General features: G+C 63.7%; 4 protein-coding genes across 4 annotated transcripts; all 4 read left to right on the top strand.

The window, feature by feature from the left end:
- Positions 1-45: 45 nt before the first annotated feature.
- On the top strand, positions 46-1,730 carry JCM10292_006213 (uncharacterized protein; the record flags this gene model as incomplete). The annotated part of the gene is made up of 9 exons (XM_076647138.1): positions 46-263; positions 394-517; positions 584-645; positions 707-858; positions 936-1,003; positions 1,060-1,200; positions 1,263-1,329; positions 1,391-1,477; positions 1,540-1,730. The coding sequence occupies 9 exons, from the start codon at positions 46-48 to the stop codon at positions 1,728-1,730; spliced, it is 1,110 nt and encodes a 369-aa protein (XP_076507476.1).
- Positions 1,731-1,957: 227 nt separating this feature from the next.
- JCM10292_006212 (NAD(P)/FAD-dependent oxidoreductase) lies at positions 1,958-3,487 on the top strand (the record flags this gene model as incomplete). Its single annotated transcript, XM_076647137.1, has 3 exons — positions 1,958-2,406; positions 2,477-3,188; positions 3,269-3,487. The coding sequence occupies 3 exons, from the start codon at positions 1,958-1,960 to the stop codon at positions 3,485-3,487; spliced, it is 1,380 nt and encodes a 459-aa protein (XP_076507475.1).
- A 275-nt stretch (positions 3,488-3,762) lies between these two features.
- Positions 3,763-6,543, top strand: JCM10292_006211 (uncharacterized protein; the record flags this gene model as incomplete). The annotated part of the gene is made up of 9 exons (XM_076647136.1): positions 3,763-3,832; positions 3,900-4,637; positions 4,724-4,859; positions 4,982-5,160; positions 5,263-5,368; positions 5,436-5,496; positions 5,574-5,908; positions 6,008-6,338; positions 6,454-6,543. The coding sequence occupies 9 exons, from the start codon at positions 3,763-3,765 to the stop codon at positions 6,541-6,543; spliced, it is 2,046 nt and encodes a 681-aa protein (XP_076507474.1).
- Positions 6,544-7,084: 541 nt separating this feature from the next.
- Positions 7,085-10,605, top strand: JCM10292_006210 (uncharacterized protein; the record flags this gene model as incomplete). The annotated part of the gene is made up of 13 exons (XM_076647135.1): positions 7,085-7,525; positions 7,642-7,767; positions 7,827-7,880; positions 7,937-8,171; positions 8,279-8,387; positions 8,493-8,558; positions 8,624-8,717; positions 8,820-9,588; positions 9,662-9,979; positions 10,044-10,106; positions 10,166-10,209; positions 10,271-10,477; positions 10,585-10,605. The coding sequence occupies 13 exons, from the start codon at positions 7,085-7,087 to the stop codon at positions 10,603-10,605; spliced, it is 2,547 nt and encodes an 848-aa protein (XP_076507473.1).
- Positions 10,606-11,528: the final 923 nt, after the last annotated feature.

The raw sequence follows: 11,528 nt of genomic DNA, 5'->3' as shown, positions 1-11,528 counted from the left end.
CACTCGTTCAACTCGCCCTTGGCCTTCGCCTTCTTCCGCCCAGCGATGTCGCCCTCGTCCGGCCCCGCCCCGCGCTGGCGTGTGCGCCTCTCTTCTGTCCTGCCGCGCACGCCTGCGACCATCGCGTGGCTCTCGGCGACCGCGCTCGAGACGCTCGTCGACACGGTCATTGTCGGGCTGACGCTTAACGAGTATGCCGACCGCCTGTGGCAGACGATTCTCGTCAAGGACGAGCGCAGCGTGCTACCCGTCTACTTGGGACTGTGAGTCGCGCTGCCGGATCCGGACGTAGGGCTAGCCAGTCGGGATCGCACCGCTCAGGAATGGACCGGCTGTCTGGCCGTCGCAAAGGGCAGCGCAGTCGTAATGACCTCGCTTGCCTCGCACACCCAGATTCGTCCTCGCACACGTGACCCAGCTGGTCCTGGCCGTCGACGCCCTCGTCGCCAAGAACTTTATCCAGGTCATCGCCCTCCTCATCTTCAACACGCTCTTCCTCGCGTATGCTGCGATCCAGGTGCGCCTACCTCTCCTACAACAGCCCCCGAGTTGATCATAGCTGACCAGATAACGCACACCCCAGATCCACGAGATTCGCGAGCTACTCAGCGGCTACTTGCGCGTGCTCATCTGGTTCATCCCGGTGTGAGCACTCACGCTCGCGAGCCCGCAAAGACAGCTACTGATCTGATGAAGTCGCGCACAGCATGATCTCGATTACCGAGGCGACATACCTGCTGGGCGTGTACAGCATCTACAAGGAGTTTGGCTGGAGCGTGTTCAAGACGCTCGGCGCCGACCGCCGCATTCGCAAGAGCTATGCGCATTTCCAGGTCTTCTTGTGCCTGCTCAAGTTTGGTGAGCTGCCCTTGCGACCAATGGCACCGCTGCCTTGAATCAGCTTCCGCTGATATCGATCTCCATCGTGTGTCCAGACTTCTTCTTTTTCATCGCCTTCCTGCTCCAGCTCGTCTTCCTCGTCCCCACGCAAACGTCTGCAGAGGTACGCTCGGTGCAACTTCCATGCGTCGCCCAGCTCTGACTCGCTTGTCCATGCAGCGCTGGATCACCGTCGCCGCTCTTCCCCTCGCGCTCTTCGTCCTCCTCCTCGGCTACTTCTCGGTCAAGCTCGAGCACCGGGCGGGGTTCTGGGGCTTCGTGACGGGATGTGCAGTCGCGATGGGGTACTTCATCTACAAAGTGCGCTCCGTCATCTGCATTTTCGAGTCCTACCCCTCTGACCAACAACCGTGCTGGCGCAGCTGGTGATTGTATACCGGGACCGCGAGCGGGACTACCGCCTCGTCTTCAAGTCTCTGACGGTCTTCGGTGCGGTTCAACAGTCCTCATGGGCACGAGTTGATCTGCAGCTTACGCTCCTCTCGCACAGCCGCTCTCTGCCTCACCGTCCTCGTCCTCACGACATTCTCGGTTGTGATCTGCTACCGCAACTTTGGCCGTGGACTCAAGGACCACAGTGCGTTTGCGTCGCCGCCATTCAGCAATTCAAGTCGCGCTGATCCGCTCGCTCACCCGCAGTGATCAGCCGCGAGCACCTCCGGTCCGACTCGACGCTCGAGCTCAAGCCCACACCGCCGCTCGGTGCGCGCGCCAAGGACGAGGGCGAGTTTGACGAAGTGCCGTACGATACGCCATACGCGTACGAAACAGCGACGAGCGACATGATGCCGTACTCTGGGCGAAATCGCTTCCGCATGTCGATGGACTGAGTGCAGGTCATGTGTGTCTGGTCGTCCCACTTGTTGTAATCGCAGTTCTTCGCGTCGTCATCGTCCTGCACTGCGCCGAGACTTGCGAGGGAGATCATCGGGTCGCGTAGGCGCGGCACTCGGGGGCACCGCCGCTCGCCCCCACGATTGCTTCCGCGCCCTTCATCAGCTCGAGTTGTCCTGTACCTGCTCGTCCTCTCTACGCTGTGCAGGTTACATCGTGCGCCATGTCTGGAGACGCACTTGAGGTCGTCGTTCTCGGCAGCGGTATCGTCGGGCTGTGCACGGCCTTTTACACGCTGCGCCTCTCTCCCTCTGCGCGGGTCACGCTCGTCGAGAACTCGCCCGCGCAGCAGGTCGCCGGCGGTGCGTCGTCCTACAGCGGCGGGTTCATCGCGTGCGGGCCCGCGTGGCACGAACCGCCGTCGCAGGCGCTCGCACGGCTCAGCTGGCGGTTGCATGTCGAGCTTGCGCGCGAGTTTGGCGGGCTTGAACGGTGGGGGTGGAGGGAGTGTGGCGCGGTCGGGCTCAACGTGGGAGGGCCGGGAGAGGACCGCAGCAAGTATCGGACGCTGCCGGGCGGGAAGAAGGAGGGAAGGACGGACGCGAGCACGCCGGGAGAGTGGGTCGAGGGCGAGAAGGAGGTGCTCGACACGGACGGCGGGGTCGGACAGATGTGCGTACACTCGTGCTGACGCTCGGCGTGCTCTCGAGGCGGCGGATTGACGAGAAGCATCGCGTTGCAGCGACCCGGCGCAGTTCTGCCGCTTCCTGTACCGACACCTGTCTACGGCGTACGCCGACCGCTTCTCGACCGTCTTTGGCGAGTCGCTCGCCATCCTCTGCGCCAGCCCCGTCTCGCGCGCCGCCTCCGCCTTCCTCCCGTCGTCTCTCGCACCGTCGCCGCGGCGGCACCTCCTCGTCAAGTCGCCCTCTTCGCACCGCCGCGTCCCCTTTGACCGCCTGTGCATCGCCGCGGGCCCCTGGTCTGCCGCAGTGTGCGCAACGCTCGGCCTGCCCCCGATCCCGCTCACGAACCTCCCGGGCCACTCGCTCCTGATTCGCCCCGCCCTGAAGGACTTTGTCCCCCTCCCCGGCGCACCACACGCGCTCCCCGCCCAGGCCGTCTTTGCCGGCATCTCGGGCGCCGTCGGGGGCGTGCATGCGTCGACGTCGGGCCTCGCGCGCGGGCTCACGGACGAGGAGAAGGCCGAGGGGTTCACGCGCGCACCGGAGCTCTTCACGCGCGTCAACGGGCTGGTATTTGTCGCGGGCGAGAACACGATCCCCGAGACGCGCAATCAGGAGCCGAGCGGGCTGCCGAACAAGCTGCCGCCGAGGGTCGACGAGGTCAAGGACATGATCGACCAGAGGCTTGTCGGGCGACTGAAGCGCGCAGCAGGAGCTGTGAGCGCCTTGTTGAAGGAGGAGAATGGTGCAATTATCGAGAAGGAGCAGGTGCGTCGCCCATTCCCGACTCTTTGGCCGTCTCTTTCCACTCGGAAGACTGACCTGCTGGGTGTGGCTTGCTCTTGCAGTTCTGCTACCGCCCCGTCGCACCCGACCGCGAGCCCATCATCGGTCCCCTGTCCCGGGCAGACCCGACCATCACGATCAACACGGCCATGGGGCCGTGGGGGATCACGCAGGCGCCCGGCGGCGGGCGCGTCGTCGCCGAGATGATGCTCGGGCTGCCGCTGAGTGCAGACGTGAGCAGGCTTGGCGTCGACCGGTTCGAAGTCAGGGCCAAGCTGTAGATGCCGGTGCAAAGCCTTCACACGCGGATGCGCAAGCGGGAGGAGGAGAGGCTTGCGGTGCATCGCTTGCCCTCGCTTTGGAATGTCTTGGGACTCCCAAGGCAAGAGTCTAAAGGTCTTATGAGGCCGACTGAGCGTTAGTGGGCGGCGCACATGTGCAAGCAGAAATAAAGGTCAACCTCGGCGCCGCTGGCACGCGACAAGGTCAACTTGGTTCCGTCGCCGCATCGCTCGTCCGCTTGGAGCCGAGAGCGCCGACTGCCAGGGTGCCCGCCATGCAGTGCCTGGTGTGCTCTGCGCCCCTTCACGGCGATGCGCTTTTCGTCGCAGCGCACATCAACCGCTGTCCGCTCGCACCGTCCTCACCGCTCGCGCATAGCTCGGGCTGACCAGGAGGCTCCCTTGTACCCAGGTTTGGACCGTCAAGGGTCCTCTCAAGGCCGAACGACGCCTGCAGAGCCGTCTCAGCGCACGTCCGAGCCATCCTGCACCGCCTCGTCCTCGTCTGCATCCCTGCCGACGCCGACCACAGCACAGTTCGAGCTCGACGCTGCGTTTGCGCTGCAGCTCGCACATGAGCTCACAGCTGAAGGCAGTTTGAGCGGGTCTAGGGGCGGTCCTCCGCCAGCTCTCGGCGCCGCTCGCTCGAACCCTTTTGCAGCCGCACCAGCCGACTACGACCATTTTGAGCAAGATCGCTTGCTCGCACTCGCACTCGCGAGGGAGCAGGAGCAGGCGCAGCAGTACGGCGCCGGAGCGAGGGGTGACAAGGGCAAGGCTGCTGTGGTATTCTTTCCGGCCACCGAGTCGCCCTCTGGCCTCGACGACCTCGACGGCGCGAGCTGCCCCTGCTGCGGCGCCATCTGGGAGGACTACAACCTCGGCCTGCGCGCTCTCGGCCCCAGCGCCGGTAGCAGCGGCGCTTCGTCCGCACTTCCGGATCCGCTCCGCCGCGACCGGACCAAGCACGTCGCTGCGTGTTCGGCCGAGCGCGGACGCTTCGCGCTTGAGATTGGAGAGCATGGAATGCCTGATCTCGAGGACGAGGGAGGTGGAGGGGGCGGCGCGGGGCAGGTGTTGCTGAGCGGGAACGGGAAGCGCTCCTGGACCGGCGATGTCGGCGGGAAGGACGAGGTCAAAGGCACCTCAGGTGCGTTGTCGATTTCGAGTGCCTTGTGACAAAGAGTCGCATCTCGAACGGCCTTTCACATCGGTGATCGTTGATTCGCGGCACAGGACTCGTTCACGTTCTGCATCGCGCGCTCAACCAGTCGCACAGCTCGCCACACGGGCGCACGAGCCGTGCATTCCTCGCTCGACCCGACACGGAGCACGTCGCGACGAGGGTCAAGGATTGGGGCTGGGGCTGCGGGTGCGTCTTGCCTGGAGCTCTTCGAGAAACCGAATGGAGGCGGTAGCCAGGCGCTGCTCGCCTCTCTTGTGCGCCTTGGCAGTGCGTCAGGCTGACCGCTTCTTGAACGTACCGGTCCGCAGCTACAAGAACGCGCAGATGGTCTTCTCCTCCCTCCGCCACCTCCCGCAGTACCGCTCGCACTTTGCCGCGTCCCGCTCAGACGTCAACTCGATCGGCGGCGCCACGAGCGACGATCTCCTCGCACCGATACCGACCATCCTCGAGTGGCAGGAGATGATCGAGAAGGCGTGGAAAGCCGGTGCGTGTCAGGTTGAGTTGACAGCGCTGGAGCATTTGCGGCCCTTCCCGCACACTTGCTCGTTGCAGACTGTCATTGTCTTGACTATGTGCTTCAACGCAGGCTATGACCCGGAGGGCGCAGCGCACTTTGGCGGCAAGCTCGTCGGGTCGAGAAGGTGGATCGGGACGACCGAAATCTACGTCGCGCTGACCTGGATGGGCGTGCGGTGAGTCGGCGCTACCGAGCCCAAGCTTTTTTCGGAGGCGGAGCGACTGATCAAAAGCTGTCTGCAGCGCTTCCATCGCCGACTTTCCCAAAGGTACCGGCAAGGGCAGTGTCAACGAGGCTCTTCTGGTACGTTAGCCCTGTCGCGTCGGCTTCGCATGGCATGAATGATGCGTGCTGACTCGAACGATCGGCCGCACACATAGCGATGGGTCAAGACCTACTTCTCCTCTAGCGACGACTTCACCGACCCGTCCGGCGTCGAGTCTGCCTCGGGTTCCGCCCTCAACGCATTCACCTCACTCCTTTCCTCCGCCCAGGCAGGCGGCGCCGTCCGTCTCGCGCCCAAGCAGCCGCTGTACCTGCAGCATCGTGGTCACAGCCGCACGATCGTCGGCGTCGAGCTCGGCGGCGGCGGCGGCGGCAGCGGCGCGAGGGGCGCGACGGCGGTGAAGCAGGGCGGAAGGAAGATGATGGTGCCGGGTGGACAGCAGCAGAAAGAGGATGAGGAGGCGTGGCTGCTTGTGTTTGATCCGGGCAAGTGAGTCGCGCGACCGTCTCATGCCGTCTCGTCCGCATCGATTCCGCGGACCAGACAACGTCGGTACGGGCCGCATTACTAACTTTACTATCTCCGCAGACCGATTCCGAACGACCTCAAGACGGCCGGTGCCGCTCTCGCCACGTCCGCTCACAGCGCTGCCGCATCAACTCCCCTCGCCTCGTCTTCAACCTCGCCCTTCCCGCTCGGCCCGCTCGCCAAGAAGCACAAGTCGTGCTCCCCACCCGCCCCCGCGCCCGCATCATCCGTCTCGCCCGTCCCCGCGCGCGGCGGATTCGGCGGGTCGTCCAAGGCTGCGTCCGCCGCGGGTGGTGCGGCGGCTGGCGGCGGCGGGACAGGCAAGTTCGGCGACACGCTCAAGGTGTTCCGGGTCAACATGCGCGAGTTGAGGAAGAAGGACCAGTACCAGGTGCGTCGCGCAAGTCGATTCCGTAGCAGCGGGGATCTGGCGCAAGGCTCGAAGCGGCCAGGCGTCTCCGTTGCACCAAGCGAGCTTGTTGACGCATTTTGGCACTTTCTCGCAGATCTTGTGTGTCCCCGAGGGCGAGCCGCCGTTGTCGCCGCAGGAGAAGCAGGCGCGCAAGTTTGTGAAGAGCCTCACCGTGACCAAGTGAGGGCGCCATTCTCGATCGCCTGACCGTCCCCTTTGCTTCGAGTTATTGTGCGTGTCAGCGACGCTGCCTTGTTCCCTGTTGAAGGGCGCCATCGCCCTTGCGCCGTCGACCATCTCTTTCCGCCTATTCAGTACCCTCGCTCTCGCTATATCCCCTCGCCTGTCCCTTTGCACCTTGCATTGCATTTTGTCGTTTGCCTGAGTCTGTGCGACATGCTGCTGAAGAAGGCGGTCTTGGGTGCGAAGAGGGGGACCGGGCGGGGGAGTGATGAGGATGAGCGGCAGCGGACAATTACAGCAAGTCTGGGCGGGCGCACGCTGGAGGTCTTGGGTTGATCTCACTAGTCCGCCACACACTCGCTTGCAAGGCTCTGCGGAAGGCGCTGCGGTCGACGTGGTTGCTGCGACTTGCGAGCGAACCGTTCGCCCGTTCGCCGCTGTCTCCCCTCGCGCTGCTTCCGCCCGAGCTTTGAGAGGCGAGTGCACACCGCTGCAGGATCAGTCCTGCGCCTCTGCTCCCTCTCGTCGCTGGCTGCGCCCGAATGTCGTTCCGTCACCCGGACGACGCCCTCTCTTCCGCCGCCGCCGACCAGCCCGACCCGTACGCCCCGCGCCAGCCCGGCCTCCCGCTCTACACCGCCCACGCCCTCAGCCCGCGCGGAGAGCCCGCCATGGTCGAGCTCGTAGACTCGTCCACCGCGCGCAGACGCGCAGGGCAGAGCGCAGCCGCCTACACCGACGTCGCCCCCAATGCCGGCGGAGACTCGGCCAGCAGCGGCGCAGACGACTACCCGCCCGACGACGCAGAGGCAGGGCCGCGCCGCGCGGCGAGGAGGGACAGCGCAGGGTCGCGCAAGGACGGCAAGGAGGACGCGGCATGGCCCGCGAGCGGGATCGGGATGGAGGGCCGCATCCCAGAGACGCACAAGGAGTTCCTCGCCAAGGGAGGCGCCGAGCGGAGACCACGGCACAAGGTCACCTGGGTGCGTGTTGCTCTCCTTCTGTCGAGTGAGGCGGTGCAGGAGCAGCCAACAGCGCTTCCGGCACTCGTTTCTGTACCACTTTGGCCGCAACAATGCTCATTGACAATCCCACGCAGCGCGACATCGGCCGCGAGGTACTGAGCGACCTGCGAAGCCAGATCCCGCTCATCATCTACACCGTCCTCGCCCTCTTCACGCGCCTGTACCGCATCGGCGCCAACAACACGGTCGTCTGGGACGAAGTGCGTGCTTCTCACGATTTCTTTACTGGGGAAAAGAGGCTGACAGGCTCCCTCGACAGGCGCATTTCGGCAAGTTCGGCGCCTACTACCTCAACCGAACTTTCTATTTCGACGTGCGTTCTTAAGATCGCTTTGCTAATCTCGCAACGCGCTCACCGTCGTTTCACAGGTCCATCCGCCACTAGGCAAGATGCTCGTCGGTCTCGCCGGCGCCGTCTCGGGCTTCAACGGCTCGTTCGACTACCCCTCTGGTGCCGTCTACCCCGAGCACGTCCCCTTCCGCGCGATGCGCATCATGCTCGCCCTGCCGGGCGTCGCCATGGTCCCGCTCGCGTGGGGAACGGCTGTCGAGCTGAGGATGACCAAGTGGGGGCGGCATATTGTTACTCTCATGGTGCTCACTGGTCAGTCTCGCCGCTCACCGCATGCCTGGCCGCTCGCCGCTCGTCGGCGCGGAATTGGACATATGTTCCTGTACCCAGGTGAGACTGACGCTCTGACGTCCTCCTAGACCTCGCTTGGATCGTCATCTCGCGCTTCGTCCTCCTCGACTCGCTCCTCCTCTTCTTCACTTTCACGACCGTCTACTGCCTCGCGTGCTTCAACAACCAGCAACGACGGTGCGTTGACTCCGACAGTTTGTGGGACGCGTTCTGGCCTATCTGGCCAGTTGCAGTCTCTGCGAGCTTCAGGAGGCTTCGCTCACTCTATTCTTCCGCGCACAGGCCGTTTGAGGAGGACTGGTGGATCTGGCTGACCCTCACCGGCATCTCGATCGGCTGCGTCTGCTCGTGCGTGTCCCCGTCTTCTTCCCTTCTCGGCGCTCCCGAGCTGATTCGAACGGTTCTTCGCGCAGCGTCAAGTGGGTCGGCATGTTCGTCACTGCTCTCGTCGGCCTGTACACCGTCGAGGACCTGTGGAACAAGTTTGGCGACCTGCGCATGAGCTACGTGAGTGGCGCTCGCTGTTGGCGTGCATGCGGATCCATCACCGCATCCTGCGTGCTAGAGTCCCACGGCAAGACTACTTACGCTCTCGAAATGTCTTGACAGCGTACCTACGTCCGCCACTGGGTCGCCCGCATCCTGTGCCTCATGGTCATCCCATTCTTCGTCTACGCCTTGACCTTCAAGCTGCACTTCCTCGTCCTGAACCGGTCCGGCCCGGGCGACTCTCAAATGTCGTCGCTCTTCCAGGCGCACCTGCACGGCAACGACTTTGCGCGCAACCCTCTCGAGCCGGCGTTCGGCTCGCGTCTCACGCTCAAGAACATGGGCTACGGCGGCGGTCTGCTCCACTCGCACGTCCAGACGTACCCCGTCGGCTCGCAGCAGCAGCAGGTCACGTGCTATCACTACAAGGACGAGAACAACGAGTGGGTCATTACGCCGACGTGGGAGGCGGCGCCGATCGACCTCGAGAACGGCGAGATCGTCTACCTCCGTCATGGCGACGTGCTCCGCCTCGTGCACGCCCCGACGGGCCGCAACCTCCACTCGCACTCGATCGCCGCGCCCGTCACCAAGCTCAACCACGAGGTGTCGTGCTACGGCAACGCGACGATCGGCGACTCGAACGACTACTGGGTCGTCGAGGTCGTCGACGATTTCCTGCGCGGCGCGCGGCACAAGTTCGACCGGATCCACTCGCTCTCGACGCGGTTGCGCTTCCGGCACAAGAACAGCGGTTGCTACCTCCGCGCGGCCAACGCCGTCCTGCCGCAGTGGGGCTTCAAGCAGGTCGAGGTCAGCTGCGACAAGGAGAACAATCCGCGCGATGAGCACACGTACTGGAACATCGAATCGCACTGGAACGACCGCCGTGCGCCCGCCTCCCGTCTCTTTCCTTCGCAATGCGTGGACTGACCTGTCAACTTGTTGCCCTGACGTCGCAGTGCCGGCCGGCAACCAGAAGTTGTACCGCTCGCCCTTCTTCCGTGACTTCTGGCACCTCAACGTCGCCATGATGACGTCGAACAACGCGCTCGTGCCCGACGCCGACAAGGAAGACACGATCGCGTCCAAGCCGTTCGACTGGCCGTTCCTGTGGAACGGCATGCGCATGAACGGGTGGCACGACACGGGCATCAAGTACTACCTCGTCGGGAACCCCGTCACGTGGTGGATGGGCAGTACGAGCTTGCTCATCTGGGTCGCGACGCTCCTTTGGCACCTCATGCGGTTCCAGCGCAAGATCAACGACTTTGCCCCGGGTGCGTTCCACCTGCTTCGTCTTTCTGTGAGCAAGTCAACTGCTGACGAAAGACGGCTTTGCAGGCGAGTGGAACCACTTCTGCTACCTCTCGAAGATTGCGTTCGGCGGCTGGGCACTCCATTACCGTACGCTCCTTCTGCGCTCAGTCTTCTGCTGCCCCACTGAACCTTCACGCAAAATACAGTGCCCTTCCTCATCATGGGTCGTGTCACCTACCTTCACCACTACGTGCGTTCATGACCCCCTCTTCCGCGTCATCTCCCTGCTCACCTTGCACTGCTCATCCTAGCTCCCGACGCTCTACTTTTCAGTACTCATGGCTGGCACCCTCCTCGACCACTTCATCTTCCGCTCGCACCGCCTCACGCCGCGCACAAAGACGATCGCGTTCGCGCTCGTCGCTACCGCGGTCGTCGGCACGTGGTGGTTCTTCCGCGCGTGCGCATGGGGGATCCACGGGCCGGCAAAGGACCTCTGGGGCAAGAAGTGGCGAAAGGTGCGTCGAGTCTTGCCGCTTCGAGTCGGTTTCCGCCTCGGCTTGCGTGGCGAAGAACGCAGCTCTCTTGTGCGCGTTTGACTGATACTCGCTCGTATTCCCTGCAGAGTTGGAACATTCACGACTAGACGCGCATCGCACGAAAACCTACGGACCCTCTCTCCTTCGCCCCTCGTCCTGTCTTTGCGCCATAGTCGTTCTCCCTCCGATACCTCGCAGTCCTCGCAATATCCCTTGACGCTCACCTTTTCTGCCTTTTCGTGCGCGCGTGCGAGGATGCTGCGCTGCCCATTTGGAAGCCGGTGTGACCAGCGGAAGAGTGCAAGGAATGAGCGGGTGGGCCACGAGAAGGCCAGTCATGGCCGTCTTCCTCCAGATACTTCTTACTTGACAGTCCACGAGTCTGTTCAGTTGTCTAAAGCTTGTATGTCACAAGGAGCGAGGGGTGCGTCCTGTGCATGCGCGCAGCGCAAAACAATGGTCGTCGCGCTTCGCAGAACTTGGCGGCACGATCGCCCCCAGCCGGCGCTTGATAAGCCATAATCCGACATGCTGCGGTGGCCGATCGGATAATTGCGACGTAACATTCGCGCAGGGGTTGTCCTTCCCGTGGACCGGACGACGTCCGGCGCGTGAATCGCGGAAGGGGGTCAGGTCGCCGTAAAGCGGCTCGACCGAGTCTAACAAGCTGTGAGCAAGATAGAATGACTGCCTTTGCCTTCAACACGATGTAGAACGGCGGCTCACGGCCGCGAGTGCCTTCCCACCAGTTTGAGAAGGTTGTTCAAAACGATTCGTCACAGCCACTGCCGCCACGTTCCCGGCAGGCGCGTTCGGCGTTCGACAGTCAGCACAGCCTCGTGCGAGTCGTGCGAGGAGCACGCCAGCTTACTTGCTGACGGCCGCGAGCGAGACGGTCCGCCGGGGCCAGCAGTAACGCAGGACCTTGCCTGTCTCGCTCCGCCTCGTCCGAGATGTGTGACTGGGTCTGTGCCGCCGACGAAGAGACCCTTGGCACGACTGGAAGCGACTGTACAGCGAGAACGAGCCT

Source organism: Rhodotorula paludigena (genome assembly GCF_050403205.1).
Source record: "Rhodotorula paludigena JCM10292 DNA, Rt_paludigena_JCM10292v1_ctg7, whole genome shotgun sequence".
Taxonomy (NCBI): Eukaryota; Fungi; Basidiomycota; class Microbotryomycetes; order Sporidiobolales; family Sporidiobolaceae; genus Rhodotorula; species Rhodotorula paludigena.
This window is presented reverse-complemented; position numbering and strand designations above follow the sequence as displayed.